The sequence below is a fragment of the Pteropus alecto genome, unplaced genomic scaffold (assembly GCF_000325575.1).
Source record: "Pteropus alecto unplaced genomic scaffold, ASM32557v1 scaffold237, whole genome shotgun sequence".
Classification (NCBI taxonomy): domain Eukaryota; kingdom Metazoa; phylum Chordata; class Mammalia; order Chiroptera; family Pteropodidae; genus Pteropus; species Pteropus alecto.
Genome location: NW_006440624.1, coordinates 406,039 through 430,708, shown reverse-complemented (window position 1 = coordinate 430,708; position 24,670 = coordinate 406,039). Strand labels below are relative to the sequence as shown.

Below are 24,670 nucleotides of genomic sequence, written 5' to 3'. Positions count from 1 at the left end.
TGGATACAGATACATATCTGAAGAAATTCTGCATGCAAGAACCAAAATGTTTAGGGTTAAAAAATGTCAATTAGAAGAAATTTCTCTGTCTAGATGTGAAAGAAGTAATAATGGCTTTTGGTTTTGTGGGAGGTGAAATGGACCTATGCTCCATCTTTAGCTTTAGAATGACTAAGATTGATTCTAAAATTCAAAAGAGATTCTAAAATTGTATAATAAATCAAATGGGGAAAAAGGTACTCTTATAAAGAGGTGCATGGTATCATCCCCTGCAGTTCTGCCCTTGACTCTGCTGCAGCTTGGGGGTCTTCCTCCCTGCTGCTTGTCCTGTGCGGGACAAGTTCTTTCCTATCTTGGCCTTTTACTTGCTGTTTCCTTTCTTCTTGGAGCACAGTTCTGACTCTGTGGTAGGCAGAATAATGTCCTTCCAAAAATGTGCGTGCCCTAATCCCTGGCACCTGTGAATGTTAGTTGCTACATACCAAAGGAGACTTTGGAGATGTGATTAAGGGTAGGGCCTTAAAATTATCACCTCCTAGATGATCTGGATAGGCCCAGTGTAATCACATGAGCTCCTAAAAGCACCGAACTTTCTCTAGTGAGAGGCAGGAGAGATGAGGCAAAAGCAGAGGTCAGAAAGATTGGAAGCATAAGAAGGACTTGGTTTAGTGTTGCTAGCTTTGAAGATCAAGGGGACCACTAGTCAGGGAATGCTGTTAGCATTTAGAAGCTGAGAACAACCTCCAGCTGATAGCAGGTAAAGGAATGGGGACTTTTACCCTAAATCCACAAGGGACAGAATTCTGCCAATAACGAATGAGCTTAGAAGTAGATTCTCTCCCAGGGCCAGATAAGAGCCAGGCTGGCTGGCACCTTGATTTCTACATTGTGAAAGTAGAGAAGAGGAATTAGCTGAGGCTACCTGGACTTATGACTTATAGAACTGTAAGATAATACATTTGTGTTGTTCTAAGCCACTCAATTTGTAGTAATCTGTTATGGTGGCATAGAAAACTAGTACAGGCTCCTTCTCATTTGCTCCTGTTTCAGCCTAGATGTTACCTCCTCAGAGAGGCCTTTCCTGAGTATGTCTTCTAAAATAGACAACCTCAATCCTACCCCAGATGCTCTCTGTCATGCTACTTTTTTCCTTTATTGCATCTATCTCAAACTATGATTATTTTATTTTTCCTATCTATCTTCCCCATGAGAGTATAAACTCTGGAAAGGCAGGGCCTGGTTGGTCATGGTTATCTATTATTTTAAACGAAGGGTACAACATATCAGGCACATATTAGGTCTACAATGTACATTTGTTGAAAAATAGTTTTTAATTTAATAGTAAATGGGTTAACCACAAATGGAATAGTGGAGACTGTATGGCAAACAAATGGTATATAAATATAATGGAATATTACATAACTACTTCAAAGGTTAACATGTCTTCTATATCAATTTTTGGAAATTGGTATATGAAATATATATGACAAAAAGGAACACAAAATAGTTTGCACAAAAGTACAGTTGTATAAAATGCATTTATATGTGCTTTTAAAAATTAGAATTTAATTTTGGAAATAAAGTTTAGTATTTGTAATTCTGCCCTTAATACTAATCTTTTGCATATAACAATATGCAAAATGTGGGGACATTATTTAATTCTTCATCTACAAAATAGATCCAGGGTTAAGATTCTGAAAGGGAAGAGATAGGTGTGCATTGTTTGGATTGATAATCTTTTTTTTTGGATAATGACTCATAATTGTTTTTAATTTATTATGAATATATAAGTTATAAAGGATAATATAACAAACATCCATATACTACTACTTGACTTAAGAAAACATTACAAATACAGTTGTAATAGCTTGTCTCTTTAAGATTAATAAGCATATCTTTAAACTTTTGTAGATAATTTTTGATAAATTATTTCTGCTTTTTTAGAATTGGAGAGAGAGTGCTCTCAGGGAGTTTTGGGAAGCCCAGAGTCAACCTAGCCAGGATCTTTGTGGGGAGGAATAGATTGCCAGTCACATGAAGCTTTAGCTCCCTTTGACATAGAAAAACTCCCCCCTTAATCTTTGCAACTTTATTTACAATAGATTCATGGAACTTTGAGTGATTATAGGATGTTTTGGGACTTTTAGATATTTAAAATTAAACTGGTAATCATTATATTTTTATTATATTGTGCATATATACACATAAATAATTTTCCTCTTCTGAATGCTTTATCTTGCTTCACTTATCTTGGAGATCATTTTTGCTGTTAGCGTCTCTTGGCAGAAGATTTTTCCTCCAGTGCTAATAGGATCTTCCCTGAGTTTATTTTTCTGGGTATGATTCAAAAGTTATTTTTATATTGTCCAATGCCTCAAAGGTATAGAAGGTAGAGATGTATATATGGAGAAGGTGTAAAGGCTGTGTTCCTGATGACACTATATTTTAGAAGCTGTGTTTTTGGAGCTCTTTTGGGCAACACTATTTATTACCAAAACCTTTTCATATAAAGTTTAAGGACAAATGGAAACAATGAACCGTTACACTAAATGCAGAATTTAATCCATTAAAAAGAAAATCAAGGAAGTTCAGCTGCATCATCTTGGATATAAAGCCAAGAAGGTTCTTAAAAAATACCATCATCTCTTTTAAGTATTTAAGTGGCAAGATGCCAGAATATCAAGGATCTTTTTATATTATTGAAGACTTTTAAGGGGAGAAATCATATGTTATTAAAGATAGGAGCTAAGAAGAGATTGATAACTGACGGTAAGTATTCATGCTATTCTTATGGACAAAATAGAGATTTTCTGTGTGATACTATGGTATTATATGAGTTAACGAACTACTCTCTCTAAAATGTGCTTATTAATGGACTCGTGTTAGCTTAGCGACTTTAGATGTATGCTGTAGAAGTCTATCTTCAGCACTATCTCGTTGAACTTTTTTTTCTTAATGACATAAATGAGGATTCTGATTATATGTATATCAAGTTTGTAGATGCTGTAAAGCTGAGAGAAATAACTAATGTGCTAGATTCCAGAATCTAGACTCAAAAAGAATCTAATAGGTTATAATATGGTCTGAGTTTAGCAAGATAAGACTTAGGGATCAGTGCTAAATCTCATTCCCAAATCTCAGCTATTTAAATAATATTAAGTGTGGGGAAATTATTTCTTTATAGAAATATATTTTAAAAAAGGGGATTTTAGTTGAATAAGTACTTAATAAGCCAATAGTGTAATATAGCTGCCAAAAAAGAGATACACTTAAAAAGTGACTGATAATATGGAGTCTTTCCAAAAAAGAGACTTATGTTGTTAAAAGACTTAAAATTAGAGACAGTTTTCAACTCCTTGTGAAAACGTTCTCCATTCATCCTTTATTCAATCAATATGTTTTAGGCATTTCTGTGCTTGGTTCTTGGAAATAGATGTGAGCAACAAGACAATGCTGTTTCAAGTAGCTTTTATTCTAACAATGAGGAGAAAGATACTAAATAAACTAAATAAGAATTTCAAGCAATGATAAATACTGTGAAGGAAAATAAAATGAGATAATATGACAGTGAGTGGCAGTTGGTTAGGGTGATTAATAACCAGGGAAAGTCTATCTGAGGCAATGATGGCAAGGGGCCAGCCATGCAAAAATGTGGAAAGTGTTCATGCAGAGGGATGAGAAAGTACAAAGGCCCTGAACAGAAGTAGCTGGAGAGTGATGACTGAAAAGAGTTGTGGGAAATCGAGAAAGATACTAAGTTTTAATTTATTCTATGTGTAACAAGAAGTCAGTAGAGGTTTTAAGTCAGATACGCCCTGATTTTCCTTTTGAAAAGATCACTGCTGAGTGCACAATGAGTCATGGGGGAAGACTGGTTATAGAGAAGAATTTGGAGCAATGAATAGTTTAATGAATTTTAAGCATGAAACCATTTTCCCCCCATCATTGCTTCTAAATTACCATGATTAATTTTTTCTTTGACTTACCTTGACAATGTTTTAAGAAGCTTTAATAATTTTGGTGCTTTTCTATTATCAAATGTCTAGCTTATTTGCTATGAACCTAAAACTGCTCTAAAAAGAAGTCCAAAAAAGTCTAGTTCAGTCTAAAAACTTACATCTCAAACTCTTAATTTCAAGCTTCTGACAACCAAGATAGAATAACAGACATGATTTACCCTCCCACCTGAAACAACTAAAAAAAGGACAGAAAATTTATGAAACAATGATTTTTAAGACATTGGACATTAGAAACAAAAGATAGTGATCTCGAGAGACAGAACACAAATGAGGAGACCTCTGCAATTGCTCAGCTTGCAGTCTTGAGTCTCCGGGCTGTGGCTTCACTGGTGAAATCTGCCAAAACACTTAAAGATAACAGTTATTCTATACAAACTCTTCTAGAAAATTGGAGAGGAGGAAATACTTCTGAACATATTGGATTGGGCCACCATTATCCTGATTAAAAAAAAAAAACAGGCAAAGACTTTATAAGAAAAGAACATTTCAGACCCATATCCTTTATGAATCTAAAAGTAGGAATTCAAAGCAAAATTTTAGCAGTTGAATATGTCAATTTATAAAAAGGATGTTGCATCATGATTAAGTGGGGTTTGTTCTAGGAATGCAAGGTTAGTTTAGCATTTAAAATCAAATGTAATTTACCATATTAACCAACTAAAAAAAGAAAATCATATGGTCATCTCGATGGAGAAAAACATTTGAAAAAAATGAAATATCCATTTCTGATTTAAAAAAAATCTCAGCAAACTAAGAACAGAAAGGAAGTTCCTCAACTTGATAAAGGATATTCAAAGAAAACCTAACATATTTAAATACTGAATTCTGAAGTTGTGACTTTTTAATAGCATTATTGAGATATAATTGATATTCAAAGAACTATATACATTTGAGCCATACAATTCGATAAATTTTGACATATATGTATATTTGTGAATTCATAACCACCATCCAGGTAATTAACATATCTATCCTCTCCCAATATTTCCTCACATACCCTTATAATCCTTTTCCCCTCCTTTTTTCTTTGTCCCTTATTCCCAGGCAATCACTGATTTGCTTTCTGTCCCTATAGATTTGCTTATGTTTTCTAGAATTACATTAAAATATTAGATAATATTTAATTTAATATGAAATTTAATATAAATACAATAAATCTAAATAGAATTTTAAAATATTAAAATATGTTTATATATTTTCATAATATATTTATTATATATAATATTTGGTAACATATAGTATGTACTCTCTTTTTAATATTTTGTCTGGCTTCCTTCACTCAGAATAATTATTTTGACATTCATTCATGTTGTGTATATTAACAGTTTATTTACTTTTATTGCTGAGTAATGGATATACCACAAGTTGTTTTTCAATTTTTTATGGACATTTAGTTTGCTTCCACTTTTAGGCTATTTCAAATAAGGCCAATACTTCTTCCAAGTGTCTTCTGCCTGCCCTCTGCCCCCGAAAAGTCAGAAAACTCTGGATATATTCTTCCCTCACCTCCAGCTTTTGAGAAATAATTGGCATATAACACTGTGTAAGTTTAAATTGTGCAACGTGATGATATAATACACATATATATTTGAAATGACTACCACAATAAAGATAGTTACCATATCCTTCACCTCAATAATTACAATTTTGTTGTTATGATGAGAACATTAAACCTTTACTCTCATAGCAACTTTCAAGTAAAGTGTTCTCCCCTTATCCGTGGGAGGTATGTTCCAAGGCCTCCAGTAGATGCTTGAAACCTTGGATAGTACTGAACTTTGTATATACTATGTTTTTGTTTTTGTTTTACCCTGTACATAAGTATCTTTAACTTAAAGGAAGCTTTTTACAGCTTCTCTTTGGAATATTTGAATTGCCAACATCAGTACTCTTTTGCATTGGGGGTATTATTAAATAAAATAAGGGTTATTTGAACACAAGTATGACAGTCAATCTGATAATCAAGACAGCTAGTGAGTGGCTAATGGACAGTAGTGTTTACAGCATGGACACAATGGGCAAAGGGATGATTCATATCCTGGGAGGGAGGGAGCAGGATGGCATGAGATTTCATCATGCTACACAGAACAGAGTGAAATTTGAAATTTCTGGAATTTTTCATTTACTATTTTGATGTAGTCCCAGTTGTTGATTTTTGCTTTCATTGCTTTTTGTGTAATATCCAAAAAACTTATTGCCAAGACTCATGTCAAGGAGCTTTTCCCCTGTTTTCTTCTAGAATTTTTATGATTTCAGGCCTTACTTTTAAGTCCTTAATCTATTTCAAGTTATTTTTTTGTGAGTGGTGTAAGATAGGGGTCCAGTTTTATTATTTTGCATGTGAATATCCAGTTTTCCCAACACCGTTAATTAAAGAGATGATTTGTTCCCCATTGACTATTCTTTTCTCCCTTGTCAAATATTGATTGACTATATATATGCCTGGATTTATTTCTGGACTCTTGATTCTGTTTTATCCAACTGGCTTTTGGGAGGCAGTCTAGCCTTGAGTTTATTTTCAAGGGAAAAATGTGAATACTTTAAAAGAAGTATCCAGCTAACTTCTTTCTTTTTAATTTATTTATTTATTATTTTTTTTAGGCGAGGCAACCCTTGGTTGACCTCACAGACTGCAAGGACCTTGTCAGCTTACAATCCCTTGTTTTTTATTTTTCATGCCTACAACGCCTGATCTTCTTAGGTGGTCTCCCATCCAAGTAGTAACCAGGTCCGCCCCTGCTTAGTTTTCCAGCAAACTTCTAATTACTCTTTTTTGGAGTGGTGGAATAAATCAGTCATTTAGAAACTACAGTTAGAGATGAGGAGTTCTTAAGTGGTTGATATTTGTTTTGTCATCCTGACCACATACTAAAATAATACGTTTTCAGATCTGTTTCTTTTTCTATTAGATGTTATTGTTCATGTGAATCCAGTATATATATGTTTTTTAACTCCACATAGTTTCTAAATGCCACGATAGTAGAAATTTTAAAAAGTGTGACAGAATAGTAATATTATGTGTTTTAGTGCCTGGCATTTTGTTCTTGCTAGACTTTCAACACATATTGATTGATGGAGTACAATTATGTGCTAACCTTTAACAGCTTTTACTGTTGTTTTCTATTTCTAGCTTTGAAATCCACTTGCCTACTTATGATCCTGAAGTATTTCTTTAGTACCTCTCAAAGTTCTAGGAGACCCTTAAACAGTTAGAGAACTAAGAACCAACAGTAGCACAGATTTGATATTGCACATAAATGTAACGGACAAGTTTTTAGAACAAGCCTGCCTGAGACAGGAAATTCTAGCATGTTAGGGAGGTGGGTAAGAGAATGCTATGTCCAAAAGCTTAGGGTTTTTTTTTTCACTAATTAATGAAAAAAATGTACAAGAAATACTGTAGTGATTCAGTTTTCTGTTGAGACCTCTCAAATGAAAATAATTTTATGGTTTTACAATTCTGAAAGGTGTTACTAGATGAGCACACACATGGTCTGCCTTAATGCTATCAGAGTAAAATGTGGCAACTGATACATCTAAAATCCACCTGTTTCTTTTAATTACAATTCCATGTTTAAGCTTATAAAATAACTGAAAGTAATCAGAATGTGTATATATTATATGTGTGAGGTATGATATGTATATTTAAATCTCATAGTTTGGTTCATTAAGGACCAGAAGAAAAAGTTGACATAGATACAATTGGGACCTCAAGGAGCTTTAATGCATTACTCCTTTCTCTTCCCTTTATTTATTGTTCCAGGCACAACAAATGTCATATATTTGGAAACTTTATTATCCAGGTAATAAAGTTGAGAACCCTTATTTAAGCATTCTTAATGGACTCCTGCCTTGAAATTAGTCTTCTGGTTTAATTATATAGAGTAAATGTAAAATAAGAAGTGTTTGCATCAAAGCATGGCTTTGGGAGGATGCTTTGGAAGAAAATACATAACTCTGAGCCATATATTTCTTTCCAGTGCAGTATTAAAATTTCAGACTTCAACCGCAGTTGTGATTATATTAGCTGCCTGAAGTGCTATTTTAAGAAAGCAGAAGCACCATCATTTGCACACTCCTTATAGATCACACACCTTAACCCTGACTTTCTTAGCTCCGGTTTTCAAAAGAAGCGAGGTCAAGATGAAGAACCATTTGCTTTTCTGGGGAGTCCTGGTCATTTTTATTAAGGCTATTCTTGTGACAGGTATGTGATATTTTGAAAATGACCCTAGGTAAAAGGAAAAATATAACACAGATCTGTTCTTCAGATTTAAACATTTATGTTTGTGCTTTGGTTGGCTAGCTAACTGGCTACATTTTTCTAATATGCCTTAATCTTTATATGGGCAGCGATCTTTACCCTGACAAGACTCACTGTAATGCTTTTTTTTCTTTTTCTCTTTTCTTACTTGTTTGCCTACTATAATCTAGAGAATAATAAAAATGTATATTTTGGATAAGTACTAAGAGCTATACTTACATGAAAATCCGTATTGAATCTTGAAAGTTAGTAGTCCTCTCCTTGAGTGTCTTAATTTATTTTGGAGAAATGAAGTAATAATTATTGTAAATACAACACAGAAGACTGATATTAGTTCTAACAACTTTCCTGGATCTGAGCCCACAGTTTTGATATGACCTTTTATAACAATGTTTAATATTCTACAGGGTGCCTATACCTGATGGCTAAACGTCGGCTATTTTGTTTAGTAACCTTCAAACTGCTGTAGAAAATGGAATACATTCTGAATATAGAAGTACAGTATTAATAATTTTCATCTAGAAAGGCACATGAATTAGAAGTAACATAATTTGACTGGATTGCTTCTAACATTTAGTGAACTTAATTAAGAATGGTCATTTTACATATGTTTTTGTATTAACTTAGCATTAAGAATAATGAATTTCTAATAATATTTATAAAGATAGTAAAACATGTATAGTATACATATCATATACATATATCTTAAATACCTATAAACATGTGTAAAACATATATGTAGCTATATATGTATATATAAGAGCTATAATTTATTGAGGACACATTATGTTCTAGACATGATGCTAATGACTTTACATATAATTCCATTTTATTCTCCTAACAACCATTTGAGGATAGGTACTATTATAATTTCTGACATATATTTGAGCCCATTGAGATTTAGAGAGGTGAAATAACTTATATCTAAGTTCACACAGCAAGCGTAGGGTAGGTAGAACCTATATAGGGCCATCCGACCCTATAGCCCACACTCCTAACTACTGTTCTATTCTGCTTGTATAAGAGAATCACCTTTTAGTAAACTCATTATGTTCATATTTAGTATGTATTGTTTAGTAAATTTTCTTATTTGTATGAATTAAATTAAATTTAAGAAATATTTATTTATTACCTACTATGTCTCAGGTGCTCTTAGAATAAAGTAAGGCACAGTCTATAATAATAGATTTATTAGGAAAAAATAGTCCCTGTCAGTGAGAGAGAATTTTAGAATCTTATGTCTTGGTGAACTGAAGGTATTTGTACATTCTTTGGTACGTATATTAGGTTCCCTAATATTTTTATATAATAACAGTAAAAATAGTTTTTTCTAGGTTTCTGGTAAGAAGTTATATGCCATAAATAAAATATAGACATTTTCTTTTAAGATTTAATAGTTAAGTCACATATTTGATTCAACCTATATTTTTGGTCAGACATTACATGCTCATTTGTATTTTATTGAGAAAAACTTTTAAAAGTCATGAATACAGGAATAGGGAAGAGGATGCCATTTAAATCATCTTACTCTTTTCAAATGTTGAGTTATATTATTATTTTGAATTGACTTAATAACATTTCTTCTTGATTACCTGACAGACTTTTATGAGATTTATTAAGAGGTTATGAATAATGGCATGATAATGCATTATAAAGTACTTGAAACAATTATAAGTACAATAACAATGGTCTTAAAATGTTTTTGCACTGACTGTTATTATTAAGACTGAAATACTGCCATTAGGTCCTCTACGCTCTGGGATCATCTCTAGAATAATTAGACTTCCAGTTACAGTAATATCTATCCTGATTTTTTAACCATTATAACTTGAATTTATGTGCTAAATTTCTTTTTAAGTTGAGGCCGATAGGAGGAAAATTTAAAGGTCACTTAGCTAAAATTATAGGAATAAAAAATATTTAACATTATCATCGTTTAATTAGAACTGTTAAAGTTATTATTAACTCTTCAAATATCTGTTAACTGATCAAAGTCCAGATAATAAGAAATTTTCTTTGTTTAATCTTTGCAACACTCACCAGACCTCTTTGTCTAATATTCAGATTAGACAATAAATGTTGACACTCAGAGTTAAAGCTTTAATGGTCATCTGTGCAGTCATTCATTTATTAATTTTTTTTGTCACTCAGGCATATATATTATATAGAGCTTATACTTCTCAATATTTCCTAAAATGGTTTTGCAAATTTATAGCACTTTATATCTTTATATACTATAACTTTTAAGGATTCTTATAAGAAATTTTAATATAGCACATATTTTATTTGATTGAATCATTATACCATGATATCCTGATTATTATTATGGAAAAGAAAAATATAATTAAGTTTAGGAAAACTGTAGTTTTAAAAATCTTTCCAAATAAGATTATCTTGGGGAAATACATGCCTGTGTTTAGCTCTAATGCAATCTCGGCCAAATATATCTATCTATCTATCTATCTATCTATCTATATATATATATATATATTTACATATATATATTTTACATATAAACATATGTAAACATATATGTAGCGCTATATATATATATACACATATATGTGAGCTATAATTTATTGAGCACGTTATGTCCTAGGCATTATGCTAATGATTTTACATATATATGTATATATGTGTGTATATACACATGTATACATAAACACACATACATACAAGGATGTAAACTTCAACCTGAGTTTATAAAGGCTAATGTTATTTTTTGTTCACTTTTGAATGTGCTGCTTTGATCTGAGAGAAACCCAGTTTAGATTTTTGTTTTCTCTCTTATTTTGTCATTGGCACTGATTTTTACAAAGCTACAGCATTCAGAGAGCTATGTCTCTATTAAAAGCACTAGATTAAAACCAGAATTCTTTCAGCTCAGGTTCCCATGGACTAGTCCAAGGGAAAAAGAAAATTCCTTTTGAATCACATTTGGATTTCCTTGACTATGCTGTGAGATTCCACTTACTTATTTTAGATTAGGAAGGAGAGCGTGTGGAGAAAGCTGTAATTGATCAATTGTAAAACAATTTTTCTGCAGGAAAAAAATAGATTAACTCAATACAAAGTTTATAAATAGACTTTAGTTTTCATTTCTTCTTAACATGTTTTGTCTTTCAAGCCCAAGATGAAGATGAAAGGATTCTTCTTGTAGACAACAAATGTAAGTGTGCCCGCATCACTTCTAGGATCATCCCTTCTCCTGAAGACCCTAGTCAAGATATTGTGGAGAGAAACATCAGAATTAAGTAAGTGGCATTTTATATTTCATTTTTTTCATGTCGTAAGCTGAGATACCCTATGATATTAGCCATTGTTTGAACGTAATACCTATATCTTTGCTCCTCGTTTTGACGTGTAGCACCTTACATGAGGTTGAATCTAGTTAATGGGCTTGAGCCAGTTGCATACAAGTTGGGAGTAGGAACAAGTTTTCCACAAAATCTAAAACCAGTAAGCTAGATCAAATTACAACTGAAGGGTCAGATCTCGTCATCAACATGCCCTGTTTCTGTGGAGCTATTTCAGTTTGAATGAGAACTTTTAGTTGCCTTTGGGAAGTTCAAACTGAAACTGAGATAACACTAAAAGCCTTATTTTGTACCATATGTGGACTACAGAGTATTTTATACTGTACTCAACTGTTTGCATAAAGAAGGTAGACCAATCGAATTGACTAATTTGATTTAGTGTTCACTTGTATGTTGGATTTAAGATATTCTTTTCCTTTCACATATAGTCCAAGTTATAAGCTATAAGAGTTTTATTCAATAGCAGAATTGCTAATAATATTTCAGAAATGAGATTCTATTGGATCCAATCAGTAATGTCTTTCTTGTGAACCACTCCTATCTTGATCAGGTTATTGATACAGAATATAGCATTCAATCTCATTAAATCAATGGGAGAAGTATAATATATTTAAAAATTTGTTTTAAGATCTGGCTGGTTCACTTGATAGCTGTATGCTCTTGTATGCAAATTACTTATCCACTCTAAACTTCAACTTCCTCATCTCAAAATAGGGGAAAAATAGTATATATCTCACAGGGTTATTGTAAAGATAATTGAGATCTATTCCTTTTAGAGACTCTGTAGTTTCTGGCATATTTTCAAAAAATATTTGCTGATATTTATTCACCTAACCTATCTGTCACTTATCATTATATCACTAGAATTCTTAAAATCCCTTTGCTGGTTTCCCCAACATTGTTATTAGGATAAATTGCAAATGCTTTGGCCTAACCTACAACAGTCAACATTACTCTTAAGCTCTTCCACTGCCATTTTTTTTCACCTTATTTTCGAAAATCCGGCACTATTGTAGTGCCTTTTGTCCCCACACTCACAGTGCTTTCTTGCTCTTCTACTTTTGCACATCTAGTTGTCTTCATGAAGAATTCTTTCTCCCACCCATTTAGCCTGGTTAACTCCTCAACCTTCATGCTTAGATATCACTTCCTCTAGCAGGTTCTCTGTGACCATTCAGACTCTATACCACAAAGCTCCCTATTGGAGATAGAACAAATGGAGAAGCATGTAACTTGAAGGGATGACATCCATGACATTGGCACCTAAACCATGTTGAAGAGGAGTGTCTATCTTATGTTTTAATCTCCAGATTTTTAAATGACACTCCTTGATTCTCTAGTCCATCTTTTTCTTCTGTTATGTGATTCTTTTTATGATATATTGTTTTCTGAATTCAGATAATTTGGTTACTTCACTCACTTTGCCTGATGTGTATTTATGATTCTCTGATCTCATTTCTCAAAGTTCTGTTATCATCGCTGTGTCATTATGGCATTATTTCCAACTCCATCACTTACTAACAAGGTGACTCTGAGCAAGTTACTCAACTAATTTGAGCCCATTTCTTAAACTAGTAAATATTAGAACTGTTATTATTTTTGTTATTGTTAAGACTTGGAGATGAGAAAAGCATGGTAAATTTGTGGAATTGCAAGCTGTTGTGTACAGCTGGCCTGCAGAGTAAAGAGGGTGGCATGGTGGCAGATACGGCTGGAAAGTGAGAGGCTTATCATGAATGGCCTTCCTGGCCATCTTAAGGATACCCTGTTATGTGTGGGGAGACACAGGTTTTAAGCAGAAAAGGAAATTAGACTTGAATTTTAGAAAAGCCATTTTGGCAATAGTGTGGCTATTGCCTTGGAGGGGTATTGCTAGAAGAGAAAAGATGGTGTCCTGAACCAAGTGGGTGGATTTCACAGATGCAAAGAATTAGAATCAATTGAATTGTGAGATGAATTAGATATAGGTCACAACAGAGAGGAAGACTCAGGGATGATGTCCAAGTTTTTGCTTGGATATTTATGTGGATAGTATTGCTGAGTACTGAGTTAGGAAAGAAGTTTTTCATTGTATCTTTTGACATATGAGAAGGAATGATGACATAGATGAAAAATGTAAAAGTTCATGAAATCACCTGAACTAGTTGATAAGCATTATCTAATTTTTCATGGAACATCACCAAATCAAGAGATCTGGATTCCAGTTATAGCTTGACTACTTAATAGTTCTGTGATCTCAGATAGGTTGCTAACCTCTCTGATTTGTAACTTATGCATCTCAAATATGTAGATAATATTATTTGTCCATTCATTCCACAAATATTGAACATATTCCACATGTCATACATCCAGCAAGGCACTGGGAATACATAAATGTTTTTGCCTCAAGGAACTTATGTAGTCCAGGGAAGCAATTACTCTTTAGACAAGTAACTAAGATATGGCATTTGTTATAAAAAGATATATGAACTTTAATGAGACTGTAGAGGAAAGAGTTTATTGAGAGGTGAGGATGAGATCACAATAATCATCATGGGAGGGTAAAACTTGAGCTGATTTTTAAAGGAAAAGCAGATTTTTAAAGGAAATTAAGCAAAGATCATTGACAAAGGAGTTGCTGTGAGGTTTGTTTTGAATGGGAAATGTTAAAAATATAGCAAATTATTGTGAAATCTGAGTAAGAGTATTACTATAGAGTGCTTATAGAGTGCTAAATGTCCTGATGAAAGAGTAAGTATTGTCTTAGCAATATGCCTGTTAACCAAAAATAGCAATATCTGCTAATTTCATTATTTCGATTTGTTGTTTTCTTTTCTTTTTTTTTTTTTTAGAGTTCCTCTGAACAACAGGGAGAATATCTCTGATCCCACCTCACCAAGGAGAACCAATTTCGTGTACCATTTGTCTGACCTGTAAGAGATTTTTCTTCATATTAATCTAGATACAGAAGTTAATAACTTTCAAAATTTACCTTGTTAGTAAGAATGTTTTGGAAAATATGTTGAGGTATAAACATTTACCAATATAATTTGAACTGTTGAATACATTAACATCTATGTTAATTATTAGATATCATAAATTATAAAACTTTATTGAAGATAAATGTTAGCCGTAAATTTATTCTAAAGAAGAAATTTTTGCCATTAATACAAGAAGGGCCAATTTGTTTTAATAGCTCAATAATTGGATTTCAGACATATTAACGTGTAGGCATTTCTTTGGAAACTATAGAATCCCATATCAATCAATTTCTTTTTTTAAAAAATCTTCCTTTCTTGTCACTATAAATAACTCGTTTAATCCTAATATACAATTGGGAATAAACCTATCAGAGTAGAAGTTGCTGCATGGACAAAATCATATTATCATATCATTAATTATATTGCCTACTTTCAACTAATTTTTATAGATTAAAGGTTGAAAATTCCTATAAACAATTCTGTATTGTAGAACAGGTGAGTTCTGAAAGAAGTCACCCTTTGTCAGTTTTCGGGTCAGAGCTGCAAGAACTAATTAATTGATTTTGGATAGAAATGTATAGTCACTCAGATTCTGAGACAACATTTGATGAGTTTTATCTAAAACATATATCTGTTTTTCAGCTGTAAAAATTGTGACCCTACAGAAGTGGAGCTGGATAATCAAGTAGTTACTGTCACCCAGAGCAATATCTGTGATGAAGACAATGAGACCTGCTATGCTTATGACAGAAACAAGTGCTACACAAATAGGGTCCCACTTTTGTATGGTGGTAAGACCATAATGGTGGAAACAGCCCTGACCCCGGATTCCTGCTATCCTGACTAATCTCGGTCATTGCTGACTGCATAGCTCTTTATCTTGAAAGGCTCTCCATTTTGATCCAGAAAATTAATATATTTACTACCAATGAATTTGAAATCACGTTTTTTTTTGATGATGTAAAACTAACTCCCCTTCCCCCAAAATTTAAATGGGAGCATTGTCATTTTTATTAGGTAATTACTTCTCAGCTGTATGTTCACACTCTAAGTATTGAATCTCTAACTTATCCTTGCCTAAAGGCATATACTCCTTAAGAATATAATTTCCAGTATTTAAAAAAATAGTCAAGGTGAGAAAATAAAACTCAAGGTTAAAAATCAGAAGACATTATTAAAATTTGTCTTTTTGAAAGATGGGGGTTTGCCTTGGAGAGCCAGAGCTTTTGCACATTCCATGCTGTTCTTTTTTAAAAAAGTAAGACTGTGTAGAGAAAATTGATATATAGACATACATCAGTTATAGGTCTTCATTAGAAAAATAATGATTGGAAAACATGTTTTGGAAATATCTGTAAAACTAATGTAATATGGGATCTCTAATATTTATGATACCAATTAGCTGAAGGTGACATAATTAAATGCATAGCTGAAAATATATTTTGATGTAACACAGTAGATGATACAGATGTTTTGAAAATCAGGATAGTGTAAGAAATTCCCATTGGAAATCATCTGTGTTGTAACCGAATCTAATTAAATATGTATTCCAAAATATTATTCTCTAGCACAGTTTGAACAATTAAATAGATTCATAAGCATATACCTGTGTGAAATAATTTGTTGGAAAAAAGTTTGTGCTAACTTTTTTGTAAGTGAAAACATAATTTATTATGGATAGTTTATAAGTATGATATAATTATGCATTAATCACTGAATTCATACATGTACATATTTGAGGTAGCTTTATCATTTAAACCTAAAAGTAAATGGTAAGATTCCTCCTGGCAAACATAGTGTTAATCATGGCACATGATCTTTTTTTGTGGCAGAAAGCCAAGGCCAACTGACATACATATCTAAGGGTACTGTGGAATGTAAATTTTGATTCTGGATTTAAAATAATGGGAGACTGATTAGTAAAAGACAGTTTCTTGATGAAGAATTATTTCTTTTTTTAAATGGTAATAGTAATTTTTAATAACTTTCACTGTGTTCATGCAGATTATTCAGTGTTTTTTTGTTTGTTTTTTTGTTCTTTTTATGAGTAAGGCTAGGATACTCTGGTGCTTCAGTAGAAATAATAGTTTTGATGTGCTAAAGATACATCGTTCTTGACTAATCTTCAATCTATTATTCTGTTTTATCCAAGTCTTTGAGTTTTGTTTAATCAGTAAACATTTATTGAATATTTACCTCATGCAAGGAACTATGCTAGATTTTTTAGTGATTAAACTGTGAGAAGTACCCTCAAGATAGTCTTTGTTGCCACTCACTCTCTAGAACTCTGCTCACTTGTCGTCTTCTCCATGACCATTTTTTAAAAATTGCAAACCCACTGTCTTATCTTGGTTTATTTCCTCCCATGTACAGATCACCCTCTAGCAGACTATATAATTTGCTTATTAATCTTGTTTATGACCTGTCTCTCCCCACCAGAACATAAGCTCCACAAGTGCAGGCCTTTTTATTTTGCCCAGTGATACATCCTCAGCACCTGGCACATTGAGGCACTCAATAAATTTTTGCTGAATGAATGAACATGAGTACAACTTAGTTGAGAAGACAAGACATATGCATAAGTAATCACAGTCATTTGGCAGACTCTCATAAAGGCAAAGAAATAGGTTCCAAAGTGTTATGAGAATTTATGGGAGACTTTCTTTTCTTCTTCCCTTTTTATTGAGATATAATTGACATAAAATACTGTATATGTTTAAGGTGTATAGCATAATGACTTGACATATGTATCTATTATTTATTGCGAAATGATTACCACATAAATTTAGTTGACATCTACCACCTCGTATAGTTACAAAACATTTTTTCCCCTTGTGTTAAGAACTTTTAGGGGGAGACTGTTTCTTAAGAGCCTTCTCTACTCTCCCCATCTTTGCCTTCCTTTTTCTCCATACCCAATAGACAGTTTGTGTTACCATGCGGAGATTCTTATAGGAAAGACTCCTATTCCAGCATCATTGCCTCATTAAATACCAGCTGAAAGAAGACTGCAAATGTACAGTCCTGTAGGTCTACCTTCTTTCAGAAGTTCAGTTAAACTTTAAGACCATCATATTAATATCAATTTAGCACTGCCTATGCACTAGGCACCAATCTAATGCTTTATTAAGCATTAACTCATTCAATATAAATCCAGAATAGCAGGTGGCTCTGAAATGAGTTATGAAAGAATGAGTAAAGCCTTCCTATTTACTTCATTCACATGTTTGCCTGTATTATGAACAATTTAGCAGGGAAACACTAAGGAATCAATGTAGATGAGGCAGCTGTGAAAGGAGTCTCTTGGTTCTTTGCAGTGAGCATATTTGACCTGTGGCTCTGATATCCACCACTACGTTTGTGTGAGGTCTATGGGCTGCACCCAGCCAATGATGACTGAGTGTGGCAATGATACTAAGATAGGCCGATTCGTGGGAGACACAGGACTCTTCTGATGGGTGACTGACTGGAGAACTCCCCATCAGCTTCACTGAAAATTTATTGGCAGCACTACACCACTGTTAGATTTTGCCTACTCAACCTTCATTCCTACCCTGTTTCCTCCACATAGGTCAGACCTGTATCAGAGTATGGTGGCTCTCCTAGCCTTCTTAGGCTTGAACCCATTTTCTTTTACAGATGTTTTTCCTAATAAATCTCTTGTAATATTAATCTCATCTTGGATTCTGCTTCTGCAGAGCCTGAATTAACAAAGTAGCCAATTATGAAGTATGTGATTTAATGATGATGATGATGATATGGAGCATTCTTCCCATGCCGTGTGATATATCTGTCATTGTATCCTCAGAATAACTCTTGGGTTTACTTTTTTTATGTTGTAAATGAGCAGACCAATTCAGTGGGTAATTAACTATTTGACTGGTTTACTCATCTAGTAAATGGCAATGAAAACTCTGAATCACTGTCATAGCCTGAACAAATATCAATAGAAGCTCTTGGTAATCATTTATGCCCACTATGACATTTTCCTACAGTTCATGTGACATTTGAGGTTAATGTGACCAATATATTGACCTGTCCAATAAGTCAACTATTTTTGTACTTTTTGTCCTCTTTTAGATTTGAATTAAATGGATGATATTTTAAAAAGACAGTCAGATGTGGGTATTATTTGTGAGACTGTTTTCTTTCTCCGTAGTTCTAAGCCATTTGTTTAAGTGAGCACTCAGCACCAGCCAGAGAAAAATTACATTAACAATAGAATGATGTTCCTTTGTGCCAGGCCTTAGAAACCAGTAGACCCAAGCCAAGTATTCAGTTTTCACTTTAAGATTATCTTCATTTTTAATGGTTTTATATAATATGATATTCAAAATGAACCATAATTATGCTTTTGCAATCACAAACGCACAGATGTATACACACTCATAACTAGACTTGAATGGACTCCTTGTCTTGGGAGCAGTGGGACAGGAAAATTACCAGGTCTTGGCTTAGTGGGTAAATCTATGGCCTAGGTTGGAATATAGACTCTATAGTTAGTAACTAAATGACAAGTCACTAAGAGCAAGTTCATTCAATTAGAGTGAAAATGGGAGGGAAAAAAACTATCTTACAGCTTTTTTGTAAAAATAGGGATACATGCAGTAAATGTATTTATATCACATAGTATAGTTGTTGTAGCATTCAGTAAACTTCTGTAATTTGCAGTTCTTACTGTGTGTGTTAATTGACTTTTGGCTCGTCTCTCTACTCAGGTGACAAATTAGGGAAAAAAATAAACATATTGGATCAGTGATCTCAAATGTTAGCATGCATGAGACTCACCTGGAGGACTCGTTGAAACAGATTGCCGAGCCCCACCCCAGAGTTGCTGATTCAGTAGTTCTGGGTTGCAGCAGGAGAAATTGCATTTCTCAAAAAATTCCCAGATGCTATTGCTTGGGAATTGCTTGAGATCATTGCTTTAGAATTATGACTCCATCTCCACCTAGTGGTTGAATTATGAAATACAACACATATGCATTTTAACACGTTTCATTTAAATCTCATAACTGCCCTGTGAAATAAGTGCTATCTTCATTTCACAAATGATAAAACTGAGATGCAAAGAGATAAAATAATCTTATTAAGATTTTGCAAATAATATACAGATAACTGATCATTGGATCCCAAGTCAGACGCCAAAGCCAATTGTCTCATTCAGTATGTTGTCCTGTCTTAAACACATTTTCAGACCATTTTTCCCAGTAATTCCACTTTGAGGAAATAATGAGAAATATGGACAAAGAATCATAAAGGTACTTATCACAACCTTATTTATGATAGTGAAAATTCATAACAAACTTTAAATCCTTCATTAAAAAGAATGATGATATAGGTATACTTTGGAATATTTTACAAACAACAAAAATGAAGTTTTAAGTAGTTTTAATATTATAGAAATTGCTCATAGAATGTGAAGAGGGGAAAGTAGGATATTTAATAAAAGACTTACTTTAAGATTTCTTTAGTACACACATAAAAGAGAAAATAGGCCAAAATATTAACAGTGAATGATGGAATTATGTGTTATTTTTATTTGTTTACATTTACTTTTCAGGATTTGCCAGATATTCTACAATGAGTATATATTTTGTAATGAGAAAAACATTAGTCATTATTAATTTTAATTTTAATCAATTATGTTAAAATTTGGGAAATTATAGATTTCTATCCATTTACAAAATGTATTTAAAGAAAAAGTGATGTTTATTCAGCATCCACTCTGTGCTCAGCACAGTGCTAGCTGCTTTGAGGGGTACATAAGAAGAATAAGAACTGGCCCTCACTTTTGGGGAGTATTCTTCTTCTTTAGGCAGAACTAATACAAGAAAAAATCAGCACACGGCATAAGAAAATATGTGATTAAGTATAAAAGATGCTGTGCTATGAGCCTCTAGGAAAGCTGGGTTAATCTTGAAGGAGTTATTAACGGAATAGAGCCTTCATGAATCTAAGTAGAACTTTCTAGAACTACACGAGCAAGGAAAAGAGACATAAAAAAGCATTACATAAATGTAAGAATAGAGACAGTATCGGTCTGCTCCTTTTCTCTTTAGGTTCTTTATCAAACTGTTCACTTGCATGCTTTATTTATACGCATCTTCTCAAATTGGTGATCTTTATCTTTTTTCAGTGGTCAAGACCTTTATGTTCCTTCCCAGTGATCGTGCAGTTTCCCTTATTTGCAGGAAATAGCCCAGCACTTCACCACTCCAACTTTGGTCTACCAACTGTCTGATTCGTCATCACCTGGGAGTGTGTTCATAACACAGAATTGCAGACCCCACTCCAGATTATGGAATCAAAAGCTGCATTTTAACAAGATTCATGTGCACATTAAAGCTTCAGAAATGCTTATTGAAACAAGCCTGAATCCCAGGTAAAGGAGGCAGCTGCCAGTGTGGTTTAATGGCTGAGGGACTGACATTATCATGATTAGACTCAGTCTTTAAGGGCATGGTGGATGGGTTGAGAGGACTGCATATTAGCCAACACTGAAGAAAAAATCATTTACCAGGTCAATCACAGCAAATACCTGCTTTGTACAGCACAATAAGGAATGAAATATGATTATTTGCATATACTCAGAGGAAATTACTGTCCAAGTTCTGATGGGCACAGAAATAAAGAATGCGGGGTCCTCAGGCGGATGGAATGGGCACTATGAGTGTGGATGACCTTGACTGGGGAGGTGGTGAGGCACTGAGAGTAGCTTTACCCATTTCACGATTATGTCTGTGTTGAACTACAGCTTAGCTTCTTTTTTCTTTATTTGAAGAATTCTCCTCTCCCAGCATGGAATTTTGTTTGTTACCACCTGAATCCTGATTCAAAATCTTATTGGCTATGAATTCAAAGTGAGAGAGAAAGTTCAGTGATTGATGTTACTGGGATAGGGCTGAGGGGCAGAGGCAAGAAGAACAGGGAGACAAAACCAAAACCCATATTTTGTTGTGAAATGGTGATCACGTATTTTCTATCAGGTGCAGTTTTCTTCTGAGTTTTAATGGGGCAGTTGGTCTGAGTCACAGTGAAACCTTTGAGGTTTTGTGAAGGAGAATCAGAGTTGTTGATTTGAAATCCGACATTTCTGGTTCCCTTTTTGTTTTTTAGAAATGAATTTTGGTTTTCTGAGGGCAAGATGAATCTTCTTTAGGGTCCTTCAGGTCATGACTGAAGGAGACTGGGAAAAGTGAGGGCAGAGATATGCAAAACAAGTAATAAGAGTAACTCAAAGTTCATGTCTTGTGAATTTTCTTTAAAGATGTATGACATTAAGATTCTGATGTGAGTCTTTAAAGTAAAACATGTTCAGGGAATCTAAAAACCAGAGGAAGAACCTACATGGCTATTTGGTTGAGTTTCAGAAGTAGCTGGACCCCCTTCGCTTCCTGCTTAAACTGGAAAAGTTCAAGATTTCCTCCAGGCAATGGGATCAATGCCCAACTACCCTCTAGATAAATCTATTATAGGCCTCAAGACAGAAAAATAGATAAGGCAAGTGGTGTTAGCCTTGCTGCATTATCTCTTGTGTTTGCCTTCCTCAGGCGTTATTTTCTTCTCCTTTATTTACTTTGTCAACTAAAGACATCACCATGATATATCCAGCTACTTAAAAAAATCATCAGATAACTAGGTGTAGGTACTGGCCATAGAAATGATGCTAGCGAATGGCAGTGGGCTGGGGGTGCTAGAGAAAAGAGAGAATCACCTTCAGAGCCTGCTAGCCCCAACTTTAGAGCTGACTTTAAAAGCTTTATCAATAACTTAGTAAGGGCACACCGAATAGTTTCTTTACTGTAAGGAACTTAGGCCTGGTATCTACATTTTCAGAAGGATACCTGTGCTGATGAGATCAAGAGTCATTTTCTACGGGGACGTTTTCCCTTTTATTCTTTACTCTATATTCTTAAATTTAATAGATGTTTTTGTCCCACTATGTTTTTAAATTTTACATTACAGAATTCTCAGATGATAAATTAAGTTGCTGTGACTCATAGATGAAGGTGTGTCCACATGTCTGCCAAAACAAGTATATGAACCATACATTTTGATTATTGAAGTGAAAGATTTTTTTTACAATTAAACTACTCATATATAGTTTTAAAAATCATTTGGAAAAAAAAGTAGTAAAACATAAAAGGTAGTTTTATTTTGATGAAGATAATTCTAAAGAGACAGTTTTATACAGAATAAATTAATGATTTTTCAATGAGTGATTAAAATATAAAACCAATAGAGTTAGTGGTAGTTGGATTTAAGCAGCTAGTGGATGGCCTAGGTAATCTACCTCTAGGCTCCCTGCTTACCCTGAGATTCTACAATGCAAACGTTACTGAATATATAGAGCTACAGAGTGTGTGACTCATTTAGCATCCCAGATGGCTTACCTGCAGGAAAAACACACTGCGGTATATTCATGGGAGCTTTAAAAGCCATTTTAAAATCAGTCAATCAATAAATATGTATTGGGTATCTACTGCGTGCAATACACTATGCCAGAAGCTTTAGAAGACTCAAAGGAGAAACTCAGGAAGTGTCCAACATTGTATTCTCCCAAATTTCTGAGATCTTATGAAATCTGTCCCAGGAAATTTTCTCCTAAGAAACTTAGAGTTTCTTAGAAGGCAACTTTCTAGGTGATTCTGAGAATTCTTTCTCTCTAGGAAGGAATATAAAGATAGTAGGCCAAAATGCTATTAATAAAAAACAAACAAACAAAAAAAACACCTACATGTATTCTAAGTAAGGCAATATAGAAATGTCTACTTTACAAAATAATTTACACTGTTTAATCAAGATACGAAGAAAGTGTGTCTGTGAACAGTTCTACCAGGAAACGAAGAATAAGTCTTTATGTTAGTAGTAGCATATAGTGGTAGAATTGCAAATACTGTACTATTAAAGAAAACTAACCATTGAACTTTTCTCTTATTTGATTAGGAAATTGTTTTTCAAATACTGCAGATGATCATTTGGTGAAGGAGTGTGCTAAGTCTTACTCTTTTTATCTGGATGCTCAGTTGAAGAGTGGCAGTCCTTCTCTTGCTAAGCCTTGTCCCCAGGCTGCTAGTTCTTACTAGCCCGTCTTACTTTATACTTCTTGAATGTATTCCTCTGGCTGAGCTGTTTCTACATGGTAAAAGCCATAAGAAAATTAAAAACAAAAGTAGATATTAGTGTCTACTATTCCTGAAATATATTCTACAATGATGGTTAGGCTGGGCCAAGAAAAAAATCAGGATAGAATTTAGAGAGTAGATACAAAAAGAGAGAGAGACATATGGCCTTAAGATATGAGGCACAGCAGGAAAAAAGATAAATTTAAGGGAAGACAAGAGTCAGAGAACAAAGGGATCGATTAACAACAGATACTTCAGAACCGAAAGGTGGGAAGAGAAGAAAACAAAATCGAAAAGATAGATGTAAAGACTAGTGATGGTTAAAGATAGCTTGGTATCTAAGAAGTGATAGAAAGTTGGGGAAGGAAAAAAATAGCTAAATATAAAATGGTTGAGAAAGAAAGAAAAGGAAGGACGATAAGAAAGAAAATGATAATAAAGGTAAAAAGAGAAAGAGGTAGTGGAAGAAAAAAATGCCCAAAGAGAATATTAACTAGGAAAAAAAACCAACAGCACTGACAAAGACCAACACAAGAAAAAAATGTACAATCATCAGAATTATACTGACATAGATCTCCATACATAAAATGGAAAGTGTCTTGCAAAACCAGAGAATTTTGCAAGTATGGAACTTTGAGAGAAAAAAGAAGAGTCAGCAAGCAAAGGGAAACTAACCCTGACAAGCGGCCTCCAAGTTTCAAGGTGGTGGTAGTCATAGCGTCCCTGCCTTTTTTTTTTTTTTTTTAAAGGTCTGCAATAATAGTGACAGTTCTGGATCTAGTGACTTCCAGAAGCCCAACCTGATCTGCATCACCTGGGGCAATACTCCTATGGCTGGAATAGGGGAAAAATTAAGGATCACCAGGAGGGTCAGATACTTAATCAGATCTTGGGGGAAAAAGTTGGGGAACCACTAGAGAATATCGGATATAGAATATCAGTTATTTTCCTTCCCCAAAGGAATACTTGGTTGAGAGAATCC

The 24,670-nt window shown here is 33.7% G+C and overlaps 1 protein-coding gene across 8 annotated transcripts in view; it reads left to right on the top strand.

Moving 5' to 3' along the window:
* Positions 1–18,674, top strand: part of JCHAIN (joining chain of multimeric IgA and IgM) — a 29,418-nt gene extending 10,744 nt beyond the window's left edge. For 4 of the 8 annotated variants that reach the window (XM_015593499.2, XM_015593496.2, XM_015593498.2 and 1 more), the window contains 5 exons: positions 5,431–5,562; positions 8,134–8,226; positions 11,411–11,537; positions 14,432–14,512; positions 15,203–18,674. In XM_015593499.2, the coding sequence (XP_015448985.1) occupies positions 8,163–8,226; positions 11,411–11,537; positions 14,432–14,512; positions 15,203–15,407 (477 nt within the window). In that variant the 5' untranslated portion in view covers positions 5,431–5,562; positions 8,134–8,162 and the 3' untranslated portion in view covers positions 15,408–18,674. Of the gene's footprint in view, positions 1–5,430; positions 5,563–7,782; positions 7,823–8,133; positions 8,227–11,410; positions 11,538–14,431; positions 14,513–15,202 lie in introns of those variants that run through there. The other 4 variants (XM_025050563.1, XM_006917282.3, XM_025050562.1 and 1 more) reach the window with 2 other exon arrangements.
* Positions 18,675–24,670: the final 5,996 nt, after the last annotated feature.